The sequence below is a fragment of the Lethenteron reissneri genome, chromosome 6 (genome assembly GCF_015708825.2).
Source record: "Lethenteron reissneri isolate LAM-NWPU_2019-01 chromosome 6, ASM1570882v1, whole genome shotgun sequence".
NCBI lineage: Eukaryota > Metazoa > Chordata > Hyperoartia > Petromyzontiformes > Petromyzontidae > Lethenteron > Lethenteron reissneri.
The window spans coordinates 2,169,373-2,182,995 of record NC_083784.1 but is presented as its reverse complement, the minus strand read 5'-3'; the positions used below and the strand labels follow the sequence as shown (position 1 = coordinate 2,182,995).

General features: G+C 46.8%; 1 protein-coding gene across 1 annotated transcript in view; it reads left to right on the top strand.

Moving 5' to 3' along the window:
- The window catches only part of LOC133353592 (dystrophin-like), a 639,339-nt gene that overhangs the window by 257,825 nt on the left and 367,891 nt on the right, over positions 1-13,623 (top strand). The window contains 8 exon segments of the mRNA XM_061569957.1: positions 2,697-2,804; positions 3,675-3,854; positions 4,982-5,160; positions 8,412-8,535; positions 9,087-9,174; positions 11,198-11,439; positions 12,540-12,720; positions 13,200-13,345. Coding sequence (XP_061425941.1) covers positions 2,697-2,804; positions 3,675-3,854; positions 4,982-5,160; positions 8,412-8,535; positions 9,087-9,174; positions 11,198-11,439; positions 12,540-12,720; positions 13,200-13,345 — 1,248 coding nt within the window.

Here is a 13,623-nt window from a genome sequence, read left to right as displayed (position 1 = left end):
GGCGAGCGATGCGTTGCAGCGTTGCAGCGTTGTTCGTGAAGCTACGGAAAGACAAAGGTGTTGGTAGGGCCGCGAAATTCACGCTAGCCTTTGAGGCAATGGGTTTTTTTTTGTTGAACCGATTGTGACGTACGCATGAAAAATTTGGGCGAGCGATGCAGCAGACGAGGAGGAGGACCGTAGAGTTTGAACGATGGTGCAAGACAAGGCTGGTACCTATCCTGTGGACAGCACAAGAATAACCGAAGAGATTGGTGACAAAGCGAGACTGTACATCACAATTTGAAGGCGGGAACTGAAGTAGTTTGGACAGGTCGTCCTAGGTAATGGGGAAAACATGCCAGTTGATGTTCCAACAAGGGGAGTTAAAATAAACGCAGGTAAGCGGAGACTATGATGATCTGATAATATATACAATTTTACGGAGTGGACCAGTGTACGAAAGTTATGGAGACATGTCCAAACATCAGCAAGGTCACGCATACACGGTAACGAGTCGAACAGCGGAGAAAGAGAGAGGGACCATGACCAAAGTGCTCACCTTCACCAAAGTTAGAATGCTCAAAAGGTGCTCTGGGCTCATCACTCGCCGAGTTAATGCTGTGCCTGAAAATGCCACAGTGAGCTGAGAAAGTTAGACAAAGATATTTTAACTTTATTTTAACTTTGGCTAACCACCCATGTACGTTTTGAGTTTGCTGGCAACTCAACCAGGTAACCCGCCGGCACCCGTTGCATCACTTTGAGTCCCAGCATAGCTCAAGCGTCAGATTTAATTCTCGTCACCGCCAAGTTAGCGGGGTGCATCAGTGCTTTCGAGTGTCTCTCAAGCAGCGTTGCAGACGTGACGGGAATTTTACGCACGTACCTATATGTGCATGATATACATTGCTAGGCATAAAAGCGTCATCCGTGAGTTCCTCAACCACAACATCCCTCCACTGAATATAGTGCAGAGTGGTTGTTCCAAAATTTACAATTCAATTTAAAATCTCTCCCCTTCCCCGCCGCCTCCCACTCTGCTGATGTATGGCCTTGCTATATTTCTGAATGACACCACAGCCTTTCACACCGTCTTCTCCCACGTGTTTGGGAGTGGGGAAATTAGTCAAAGTCCAAGATCGTAACAATTTCACTGCTCTCCCTTGCACATGCTGTCTGTGAGCTTGCACGCATGTCACGGAATAAAACTTTCACTAATATATATAGTCCATGAAATGTATTTCGAGAACTTGAATGGAAGTGAGAAGTGAAAAGTTTGTATGTTAAATATTTTTTTTTACATTTTTCTCACCCATGCATTGACACCAGTGATGGCGCAGGATGGTATAGTTCAAAGAGGCTTGCTGGTACATTACTGCTTTTCATGTTGTTCTCTCCAGTGCACAAACGTCACATTACTTAACCTATTTGTTGCTGATTCACCAGCGCGTCGTTTGCGCCTATAGGAGATGGTGCTGTTAGTTTTACGGTCCCGAGCACTTTCACTGGCAAATTCGGCGATCCCAACGGCCAAAAAAACATTGTCGTGTTTTTGTTCCAGTCGTGTGTCCTGCCCGTGCCTCACGGTGACTTTAGCGCAACCTTGGATAGACTCGAGCGCGCCTAAGGTGCCGTTATCTTCCGGGAGAAAACTTTAACAAGGGCAAATGACAAGACGAACAGTGGAAATGAGCAAGGACTCTGTGTAATCCGGAGGCGTGCCTTGTCGACTTTTCCTTACTCTTGACATTTTCCACTCGTTTTTTTGTTTCATTCCTCTTTTTCTTCCTCTCCTCAGACTGTAAATAAAAGGCACGGCTATTGTGATCGTTATACAAATGGAGTGTCCTCCTTCTAACATCACACAGCCTGCTCAACCATTTTGGCTTGAGTTGGTTGGCTTTAACTCTGCCTGGTGATGCGTCACCAAATATATAATGGAAGTTTATGTTTTTCCCACTTTTTTATTTATTTTCCGTAGCTTTTATTATTAAGTAGACTATAAAGGGTTCAGAGGCTTGCTTTGCAGGCTCTTGTAATACCTTGAACGCTGATTTAATCAAGGAAACATTGTCCACGGGCCACTAGTTTGTGTTAATGCGACACACACTTAATGTCACAGTTATCTCAGAGCGACAGCCGTGGGTGCTGTAACGTACACGTTTCGTTTTCTTTCCTGACATTTCTCGTGTGATCAGCTGGCCAGTTTGTCTCTTGACTATCTATGCCTTGTTTGCACACTGTCCACTTGAAATTTAGTGAAGATCTTTGCTAAACATCCTGCCAAGTCGCACTTAGCTTTTACATTTTTTTGATTTTAAAAAGAATGCTTCGCTGATTTATTGAAAATGTGGAAAAATTCCATCGGTTGTTGCTCAATGTTATTTTCGGCCACGCATTTTTTGCATAAAACACGTGAGAGTTGTATGTTACGTGTTGGTCCGTATGTATTCACATGTGTGTCTGGGGAGGCAAAGACAGGCTGGGCGTGCCGCTGGCCACACCACTCCCTCGTGTGCCGTGCCGGCCTTGATAGATGCTTGCGAGCGGCACTTGCCCCACTGGTCTATAAAGACTCTAAAGGGGACCTCCGTCTGTTTCGCAGTGCGTGTATGTGTCTGTGTGCCTGAGCTGTCTTTCTGTCGGTGTTTTCCGTACGTTCAGTTTCCTCTCTTCACGTGCTGTGCCCACGTCTTGTTTATTCTTGTCTCCAGGTGCTGTTCGATGCCTGGCTGACTGAGAAGGAAGATGCCCTCAGCAAAGTTCAGACTGGGAACTTCAAGGACCAGGCTGAAATGGTTGCGAATGTCCGAAAACTCGCCGTAAGAGTAAAAAAAATTGCAGCAATATTTGCAATTGCAGAAATGCAATGGCGCTGTTGTAGCCTTGACCTGTCGAGTAAAACGGTCTCGTGCATGTGCGTCTTCTGAGTATGAATGACAACGTCGATAAATGTTCTTCGCGTTGCAGTAAAGCCACAGAACTTTTGATTCTCGGGTTTGGATGTTTTTGAGTTAAGCGAAAAACCCAAATGTAACGAGTCGATCTTTTACGCTAAGTAATTGGCGACTATGCTAAAACCGTCAGGTTGTTGTTAATGAATAACCTGCTTTTAATTATGGGTGCCACGATGTTACATTGCAGCTAGCTTCTTTAGTGTACGTACAAACTCATTGAATTTGTTTGTCTTTTCTCAGTTTTCTTTCCATCTTTAAATGTCATGTGAAACGGAAGAAGACATTTTTATATTTATTATGATCATAGTCAAAATATTAACTTAAAGAACAAAACAATTAAAATATTTTAATGCCAGTGTTTCAAATAAATGAAATAACCCTCTGTGTCCTGACTTTTAGGCCACCCAGTGTATATATTGGGTCACCTGTGTATATTTCAGAATCTTTCTTTAGACTGGAGGAATCCGATGAGCTATGTAGCTCTTTTTCACAGATGTCCAGTTTACTTGATATAAATGTATTTCTCCACTCTCTTCTTCCAAGTCCTGATAACCCTGCGTGTATAAACGTGTGGATGTTGAACTTCTTGTCCACCGTACGTAGCCAACCGTGCTAATCGTAGGTGCGGGGGAAGGACAACAAACTAAACACTCGTGTCCGGACTATTGCGCTACCGTGTACGCAGTATGTTCATAGTTCTCTCGATATCTTTGTGTTCCATCTGTCTTGTTCTAGATCTTGAAGGAGGACATGAGCATGAAGCGGCCGGCGCTGAGCAAGCTGAGCATACTAGGCCAGGCGCTGGTCTCGGCCATGGGCAACGAGACAACGGCCAGGGACATTGAGAAGAAACTGGACGAGTTTGCGCAGCGTTGGGACAACCTGGTTCAGAAGCTGGAGGGACACTCCAAGCTGGTAAAATCAACAAGGACAAAGATTCCTCCCCCCTTTATAGCCATGCAGACTCCTAACTACAGGGACTCATCTATTTACGAACGAGTCAGGTTCCAGAGGTCTGTTCGTAAGTCGATTTGTTCGTAAGTCCAACTTTACTCCTGTCGATTCCAAACATGTTGTACGGCATGTACACTAAACACAGGCGGAATGGCTTTAAAAGTTGTATAATCTTCTGTAGATGTAGATGCCACTGGTTCTTCATGTTCTGCAGATGTAGATGCCACGCGTCTGAGACACGATGGAGGTTGATAGCGTTCGTGAAAAGCGCAGAGAACGTCGTAGGGAACCGCACAGCGATAACACAACAACAAACAATGGCGGCGGCTCTGGCAGAAATGTTGGGAATGCTGGGTAATGACACCGAACAACCACTGCCATCGATTGCGCGGTAGTTGCACTTACGACTCTCGGTCCGAACAGGTAATTGGACATATGGACAGGTTTGTTCGTATCTCTGAAAGTTCGTAAGTCGAATGTTTGTAAGTAGAGGAGTCCCTGTATGTACGTATGTGTGTTAAACTTCCTTCGTGCCGTACGTACACAACCATGCTAATCGGAGGTGCGGGGGAAAGAGAACAAATAAGACACGAGAAGCAGTTCTAAATAAATGAAAGGGCAAGCACTTCTAGTGAGCGCCTATTAAGACCGGGATGGTGTATGAGGGCCACACATTTATATATATATACAGGCTTTCCCCATAACTTATGATTTGAAAACCAATTCTGTTGTCCGGTTGGATCACTTTGAAATTATTATTAGCTTTTTATCATAGTTCTTCATTTTCATGGAATTTCGAGTGTAGTCATTGATATTGTTATTGCCAGCTGTCTATTTCACTTATACTTTATCTGTTCTCATGAGTGTAATTTTTTTTTTACGTACCGCGCTTGCAGATACTTCAATACGATAGGCGCTGTATAAAATAGAGATTATTATTATATACATGGAGGAGCAGAATGGAGGTCTGCCAATATATTGCAATAGTTTTTTTTTGTGAACAGTAAGCAGCACCCAAGTGTTTTCTTTCTTCTCACCCCCCCCCACCCGCTTGCGCTGATCACGTGACCATGCCCGCGCGCCCTCAGGTGTCGCACACGGTGAGCCAGACCCAGTCGTCGGTCACCCAGATGACGGTACTGGAGACGGTGACGGTGATCAGCAGCAGCAGCAGTCGCGAGCAGGTGCTGGTGAAGCACGGGCGGGAGGAGCACGCACTCGCCCCGCCCACCAAGAAGCCCTTCCTCGACCCCGAGCTGCACAAGAGGTGGGCGCTGGGTGCTGTGTTGTGTTTTTTTATTCCCACCACGTCCCAAAGACCCAAAATGTCAAGCTGCTTCTTCTTCTTCTTCTTTCGTACGGCTCATGCAGTAGACGCAGAGCAACAACCGCAACGTCACATTCAGGTGGTCGAGCCAGATAACCCCGTCGACAGGAGCAGCGGAGTCGTGTATTGCCGCGATGTCTGCCTCGTGTCTGTGGAGCGGTGCGTTGCGTCGTCATGCGCTACGTACGGTCCGTTCTGGAAGGCCGTAACGCCAAGCTGCCAGCAGCAAACGGCGCTCTTGAAGGCGTCGTAGATTAGCGTCGGATCCAAGGTGGGGAGGGCATTGCGGCAATAGGGCCGATGGCCCAGCCCCCCTCCCGTCCCCCTTTTGAAGCGCCGTTAGGGCCCTATTTATCCGAATCAGAATATTTATTTATACTGGAGGAATCCGATGAGCTATGAAGTTTTTTGTTTTTTTTCGCAGATGTCCAGTTGGAGTGGGTCAGAATGTTGCAACCCTGTCAGGCCCTGTTTAAACCCTATAGTGCCCTGTTTAAACCCTGTGGGGCCCTGTTTAAAAAGCTTTCCAATGTCCAGGCCCACCCCGATCATAGATGCTATATTAGCTGGGGTGTTCCGCTCTTAGTATAGTACCATTGAAATGAAATTGGCATAATGTCATGAAATGAACACATTTCCTATTGGAGGTCTCACAGTGAGCAGAGCATTACCTTGGCGTCAGGGAACCGCTCCCAAAAGATGACATTACAAAAATTGAAGCCACTTCTGCAGACCTCGTTAGATGTCGTGTCGTTTTTTACGTCTTGCAAATAATGTTTGTCACACGATGGTCAAGCCAAATGTTTATTCCTCGGATATGGAATTTGCTGGATTAAGCAATGGAAAAAAATACAATTTAAACCGATGGTTACTTTTCAGTAATTTCTGACTTGGCTGAGATGATCAAGCCCATCAATGCTGGAGAATCCATGAATTGGAACCCGGTGCTTGCTCAGCACATCTTAAATTGCATCGGCACCCTGAGCCACTAAGTCAGCTCTATGAATGCAGTTGATTGGTAATAGTATGAGAATAGGTTTTCCCCTTTTTTCTGGCAACAAAACAGGTGTTAAGATGTTAAAATACAATGCATATATTATCAGAGTACGTTTTTTTGCATTCTGACCACAAGTATTGTGGTTAATGCAGAGATGATTCCTTGTAAAAGGTTTCCATTTTGTGTTTTAACATCTTAACACCTGTTTTGTTGCCAGAAAAAAGGGGAAAAACCTATTCTCATATTTTGGTACTGGCAAAGGAGGTCCCATGATGATGGTAATCATATGATTTTCATATCGTGCTCGACATTAAAATCTATTTTCAAGTTGCAGTTTCGAATGAGAAGAAAAATTCCGGTGTAATTCCACGGACAAAGCATATATTATATATATCGAGCAATCAAATAATCCAAATCCATTTTCCTAAAAAATATGAATTATTCTGAAAAAGCGAATAAAAAAAGTATAAAAATCTTGATCTCGATCAAAATCACAACTGGAAGCGGTTTCTGCCCTCTGGTGTTGTGCGCGCGTACAGTAAATTCGGGCTGTGCCTGTATGTTGGCGTTGTGCCTGTATGTTGGCCACATCATCGCAATTGTGATCACCGGTCGCACTGCCCTGAGCGTTCAAGTACACGGAGGTTGTGGTGGAAGCATCACAAGACCACGTTGCGTTTGCGCCACTCCTGTTACGCGTCGGTAAATTTTAGCGTCCGGGAACCGGTGTAACGTGGCGCTTAAGCGCATATCGACCTCGGCGCACTTGATCTCATTTAAATTCGGGAACTAAGCGGGGATTACGCCTGCCTGCCTGCCTGCCTTAGCGCAAACACGGGATGCCTGGAGGCCGTCGAGCAAGACCATTTGTAGTCGGAAGCCATGTGCGCAGCAAGCAATACCTGTCGCTTTGTTGTAATCGACCATGGTCTATCCACTGCTCGATGAAGGCCTCCAAATGTATCATAATTTTTTCAGGATTGCTACAATCCATTTTACTCGTGCTTAAATAAATATTTGATTGGTCGCTACGGTGGCTATGAGATGTTAATTTCCTTCGCCTGGTATGCAGGAGGTCATGGGTTCGATCACGACCCTAACGCCTGTATTTGGAGTTTGCATGCTCTTCCCGTGGTCGCGTGGATTTTTCCAGGTCTTCCGGTTTTTCCCTCCACATTTAGAATCAACGCGCGTTTAGAGTATTTGGCTGCTATAAATTTTCACGCGACGATAAGCCACTTTGCTGAGTTATTATTTGCGGCCAGGTCGCTTCTGAAAAAGAGCAATAAAGCTCAGTGGGCTTTACCTGGTAAAATAAATACATCGTTTAAAATAAAACATAGTTTAGTATCATCCCTTCATCTACCACGGTAATCACCACTCAGACACGTTTCTCTCCTTTGGCGGCTATTCCATTGCTAGTCTCGTTCATTTTCCCTTCTGGTGATGTGCGTTGCCCAAACGAGGCCCGCTGACTTTTGCGAACGCTCGATGGTTCCTTTGCTTGCATGTCGGTGCAAGTCGGATTACGCACCTTTCCGTGCTTCATTATATGCAGGTGTAGAACTAACGTGTTGGCGAATATTCCCTGTGTTTGTTTTTTGGAGAATTAGATAAATGGCACAACAAAAATGGTAATGCAATTATCACCGAATGCGTGCGCATGCATCTGTCTGCTTCTCCTCTTGTTTTCCCACCGCAAAAAAAATAATTGGAGTGTTTTCATGCGCGTTTGCAGCGTGGGCACACTCGCTGCGCTAATTGGTCTAATTACTCACCCAAGTGGGACTCATTCTTGACCTATAATTGCGCTCCGTGCAAATAACCGCGGTGCCACCTTGTCTGTTTTCCGCGTCCCTTGATACGCGATCGCAAGCGCTCGCTTGCGTGTTTGTGCATGCGTGTGCGCACTAGGGAGCAGCGGTGCAGTGGTTAGCACGCTGCATTCGTTTTAGCAACACCGTCTACTGTGGAATACGGTGTGCGTATCATCTGTTGGCCTCCCACAGGTCAGCTTAGCCTGAAAATAAGCATCTGGTGGGGCTGCAGATACAAAAGTAGCTGTGTGTGTTGATGATGGCCCTGCCTCCCCTGCCGTTCCACGTGCCTTCCATAACAGGCGTTCAGTAAGATGGCTTGCGTCGAGCGCCTAATGAGCAATCGCCTCTTTGTGTCCGTGCGCACGTGCAAGCAGATTTGACACCGAGGTGCAAGAGCTCAACAGCTGGATCAGCAGAGCGGAGACCACACTCAACTCCCCCGAGTTCTCCACCTTCAAGAAGTCTGGCGACATCTCGGACCTCCAGGAGAAAGTTAACGTAATTAGACGCTTGCGTTCTTGCAGTTTTCCATCCGAGGTGCAATTATCAAAATTAATGCCTATGCCCAGGGAACTTTGATTCCAACTTCATACACATTAATTTTTGCACTGTTCGTCTGATATTGTGTGTTTGGTATCTTCCAAAAACAGGTGTTGAATATTCGCAAGAAAAGGAGCAAAATAAAAAAGATGCAATTTGCGTACAGATCGTGTTGTTCCTAAATAATTCTGAACGCAGAATTATTTGAGCACTTGTCTTTCTTATCGCAGACTTTGCAAATGCCTTTGCCGTTACCTGAACATAATTACCTTGTTTTGCTGTAAAAAAATAAAAATTACTTTGAAATTAACAAACGGCCTTTGAAAACAGACTTTCAAGCAGTGGTGATTTCTGTTAGCAGCAATAACTATTGTTTAATAAAGGCATTGAAATCTGTTTATGTCAGGAAATCTGGCTTTTTAAAATCAAACCATTTTTACTGCTTTATGATAAGTGCCGTCCCTGTCCTTGAACGCTGTCTTTGCTGACGTCTGGCCACTCCGTGTCAGGGAGTGGAGAGGGAGAAGGCGGAGAGACAGAAGAAACTCCACGATATCCCGATCACTGCGCAGACGCTGGCCGATCAGATGTCACAAGGTGCGTTCACCCACCCTAATTGGGCCACTGCTGCCATCATCCTGCAAACCCTGGGGACTTGGCCTGCTCCCCCAGCTCCTGGGTCAGACTCCTGCCATGTCACGTGTGTGACGATGCTCGCCGTGTTTATTTTAACAGCTCGTGTTGGCAAGCAGAGGTGATGTTAGGCCGCCCACGGAATTGTCCTCGTTAGTTTATAACTTCGCATCGTCGCAACCTTTGTTGCGAAAGAACGCTTTTAATGTTTTGCAGCGTGTGATCGGCAAAAATATTAAATCATTACATTTTTACATGACGAAATTAACGCTTATTATTTTGGCGGTTAAACCGTAGCGTCCTGTTTGCACTTGTAGAAATTTCTGCCAGGCGAAAGCCACTTGGCTCTGACAATCATGAAAATATAGTCTTGTTGTGTTGAAGAGAAAAGTTTGGTTTTCTGTTAAAGTTTGGAACCCAGTAAATGAAAAAAACCTACAAGATTCCAGTCTTGTGTGATGGGTTCTGATAAAATTTTAAAATTTCTATCACATCCGTGAGAAATCGATTGACTTGTGTATGTTACGGGATTCCTCCACCCCGTGGGTTGGCTCCTGTGCTACGGTTTGTGAATAAGCCTCTGTGACAGCTGAATAATCAAAACATCGCCCCACTGTTCCTGCTGGCTCTCGATTCATCCTGAGAGAAACAAAAATACAAATCCCTCGTACAGCCTTCACAGACTGTTGGGGCAAGCGCTGTTAGCAAACAGTGCCCGTAAAGACCGGCACGGCACACGAGGGGGCGGGTGGCCAGCACCAAGCCCAGCCTCCTTTCGTCTCCCCAGTGGCGATAATTACACACCGCACCCAGGTACTCATTTGAGTCAGCCGAGGGGAGGCCCAGTAAGTTCAGATAATCGTCATTGGTGTTGGCTGTGAGCAGGGATCGAACTTGTGTCGTCGGGCTCGTAGTGCAGCACGCTAACCGCTACTCTTCCGCTCCCCTATAGAATAAAACACACACACACACTACCTTTTGTGGCACAATTCATTTTCCAGTGTATTGTACATGAGCCGATATTCTTAACATAGCAGCTATGTTACAAATACAATGAGGCAAGCCATGTTTTCCGTTAAAAAAAAAACACCCAAGATTTCATTCGCACAGTGGGATTGCTTTAACCCTTCATTTAGCAATAAATGCTGTGGCATGTGACGATGCTTACATTAATAGATTATCATGCTCGTGAAACGCGCATTAAATTGGCCGTGTCAAAAAAATCCGTAATTTTAACACGTTTGCAAATGATAAGCTCATTTGGATGATAGCGTTTAGGCATTTGCTGACCCAGGATGTTTAACTTGTGAGGGTTAAGTCAACATCTTTGCGCCAGCGCCAGCCAATTTAATATATATGACGGTGGCCATATGATTATAATCATTAAACCATATCTGGTGCTGTTATTTCGAAAGTAAAAGGTGCAGCTCCACAATTAATTGCTCATGCCGCGCGCATGCAGAATGACTTCCCCGAGAGGGAGCCCTCGAGAGGGCCCTTCTCAGGGGATGCTGTGGCCTGCTGGTCCATATTGGCCGGGAATCTGAGATGAGTTGGGAGTACGAACACCCGACACCGCCACACGCGAGCTGCGGGATCAACGTGCAGGCGGGTGCAGCCATCCTATTCTTGCCCGCGATAACAATTTGTTCAAGAGCTCGATGCCAATGTCAAGGTCTGCTAGCCACGGGAGGCCTCCAGGAGAGAGTCTGTGTCATGGTTTAACTATGTAGTCCGTCGTTTGGGTTGCATGCCCCACAGTCGCACTGTGGGCGGTGTACCCAGCAGCGTAAATGAGTGTACCCATTTACGCTGCTGCTGGTGCTCCAGAAGATGGAGTCGAACCAGCGACCTCTGGTTTACAATGCCGAGTTTGTAGCAGCATCCGCTATTTCCAGATCGTGCCGCCCCCCCCCCCCCCCACCCCCAAAATAGTTTTTACGTTTCCGAACGATCGGACACGCTCATGCTCAACTCCCATCTCCAGACGGTGTCCCCACGGAGGAGGTTCAGAGGGTGCTCAACGAGCTGTCTACCCGCTGGGAAGCGCTCCTGCGGTTGCTAGGCGACCGCAAGGCCTGGCTAGTCTACCAGGGCCTGGTGCTGGATTTCGAGCGGGACGCGCGCACCGCCGAGCGGGGCCTCACTGGGGCCGAGGCGCTGCTGCAGCAGGGCCCGGGCAACACCGGCGACGCAGCACACCTGCGGCACCGGATCGGCGAGCTGCAGGTGGCACGACGGGGGCGCCACGGGCGTGGCCGGGCAGCAGCGCCTTCGTCCGCTCGCTGACAAACACGTAGATTTAATGTTTACCACATTTAAACTATTAAACTATAAACAATTTTTTATTTTACCAGGTAAGGCCCCTACTGAGCTGCATAGCTCTTTTTCAGAAGCGATCTGGCCACAAATGATAGCCCAACGAAGTGGCAAATCACGTGGAAATGTATAGCAGCCAAATACTCTTAATGAATGTTGAAGCATGCTTTCCCACCTGAAACGTGATTTATTTTACTTTATACCTACGTGACTTTACCGAAAGAACCAAAGAGTATGGATTCCTGCAGTCACGAAAGCTTCAAACCAAGATTGATTCTAAATGTGGAGGGAAAACCCGGAGGACCTGGACAGATCCACGCGACCACAGGGAGTACATGCAAACTCCAAATATACAGATGTCAGGGTCGTGATCAAACCTACGACTTCCTGTATACCAGGCGTGGTAGTTAACATCTTGCCACCGTGGCCAAACACCTACCAGGTGCTACAAAGCTGTCAGAGGCATTCTGTGTCAGTGATCTCTTGAGAGAAATCAATACGTTAAAGAAAATGTACTTGTGGCTGAGAGGATCAGCAAGATAATATTTATTTTTATGGATTGGATGCATATTCCCCTGACCTTTCCTTGTCAACGAACGTTTAGCTGTGTGGATCGGCCCTACAGGCAGTGATTCCTAATGTGTCTTTTTCAGACTACTGGTGGACCACAACGCCTTGGGCAGTGGTCCATGAAACTCCTTCATATAGTTAGATTTTTTTTCTCCCCAAAATAAATAAATTATTGATGTTGTATTCAGGATTCATCAGTACAGCTGCCTACTGGCTGGTTGACCTGGTCATTGGCGTTGGTTATGAACGAGCAATTTTACTTTATAAAAAAAATATATATATAGTTTTCATCCAAGGTGGCCTGCGAAAAACATTTTGACGGTTGACAATTGGCCGCGTGTCCAGATCGGTTGGGGGCCCACACTCCTGTGGGCTGCAGCGAGGATGGGTTTCAGGCGTTGGCGTGTTGTCTCACCCACACGGTTGTCTCGCTGTGGCAGTCGGAGCTGGAGAAAGTGCGAGGCATGAAGGGAGAGGTGGAGAGGCTCGGCGTGCAGGCCAGCTCCCTGAAGCTTCGCGACGGGGCCCTCGCTTTCCTGGACGCGGAGTTCGTGCAGCTCAACAAGCGCTACGCGCAGGTCATGTCTGAGCTGGAGGCTAAGAAGGGACAGCTGCAGACAGGTGAGAGGGCAAAAAATAAGAACAGGCGTTAAGACGTTCATACAGCAAATGGATACTTATCGCAAGGCATCACGTCTGCGCTGGCCAGACATGCTTGTGGCAAAACGTGCAAAGCATACATGTTCTGATAATTTTCGCATTGTCTTTGTAACCGATTGGCCTACACGAGAGACAGCAGCCTTCTTTGTGGCCTAGTCTCACCACCGTTGTTAGACCAGAGAATGCCAAAAGGCGAAGAGCACAAAGGCAATGCAAGTATCAGGGTATTCATAGTTCGGGTTGAGCAGTCATATCCTGGCAAAAGAGGTCACGTAGATAGGTGAGATGGCATTTGATGGGTCGGGTGAATCGGCAGGGTGTGCAGTCGTCAGTCACTAGATGAATGATATTAAGTAGAACTGGCAATCCCGCAGGATGTTAATTCGCCACGCTCACGATGATCAAATTTGCTCTGGCGCCTCTGCACGTTGTTGGCGCAGCCCTGGACAGCCTCCCTCCACCGCAGTATGCTGAGACGCTCGCAGCGCTCAAGGCCTTCCTGCAGGAGGCTGGCACTCGCCTCGGGCAGATCCCCGCGTCACTCGGCGACTTGGAAGTCATGGACAAACGCCTGCAAGAGCTCAAGGTGTGTCCGCTCAAACTTCTACAAAGTCGCCTCTCTCCATTTCCAACTGCCCTTTGGCCAGTCTCTGCTGCATTGTTAATTTTCATCTGTCCATTCACTCGTATCACCTGGCCTATCTGCCTTGGGACGAGGTGCCCGTGACTTCACAGTTTTTATCTTGTGGCCAAATGGTCCCGGCTTTGAAGAGAATGGGTACCGCGATGGCGAGATGTTACCTCCCTGTATATTTGGAGTTTGCACGTTCTCCCCGTGGTCGTGGGGATTTTTCTCTGGGTCCT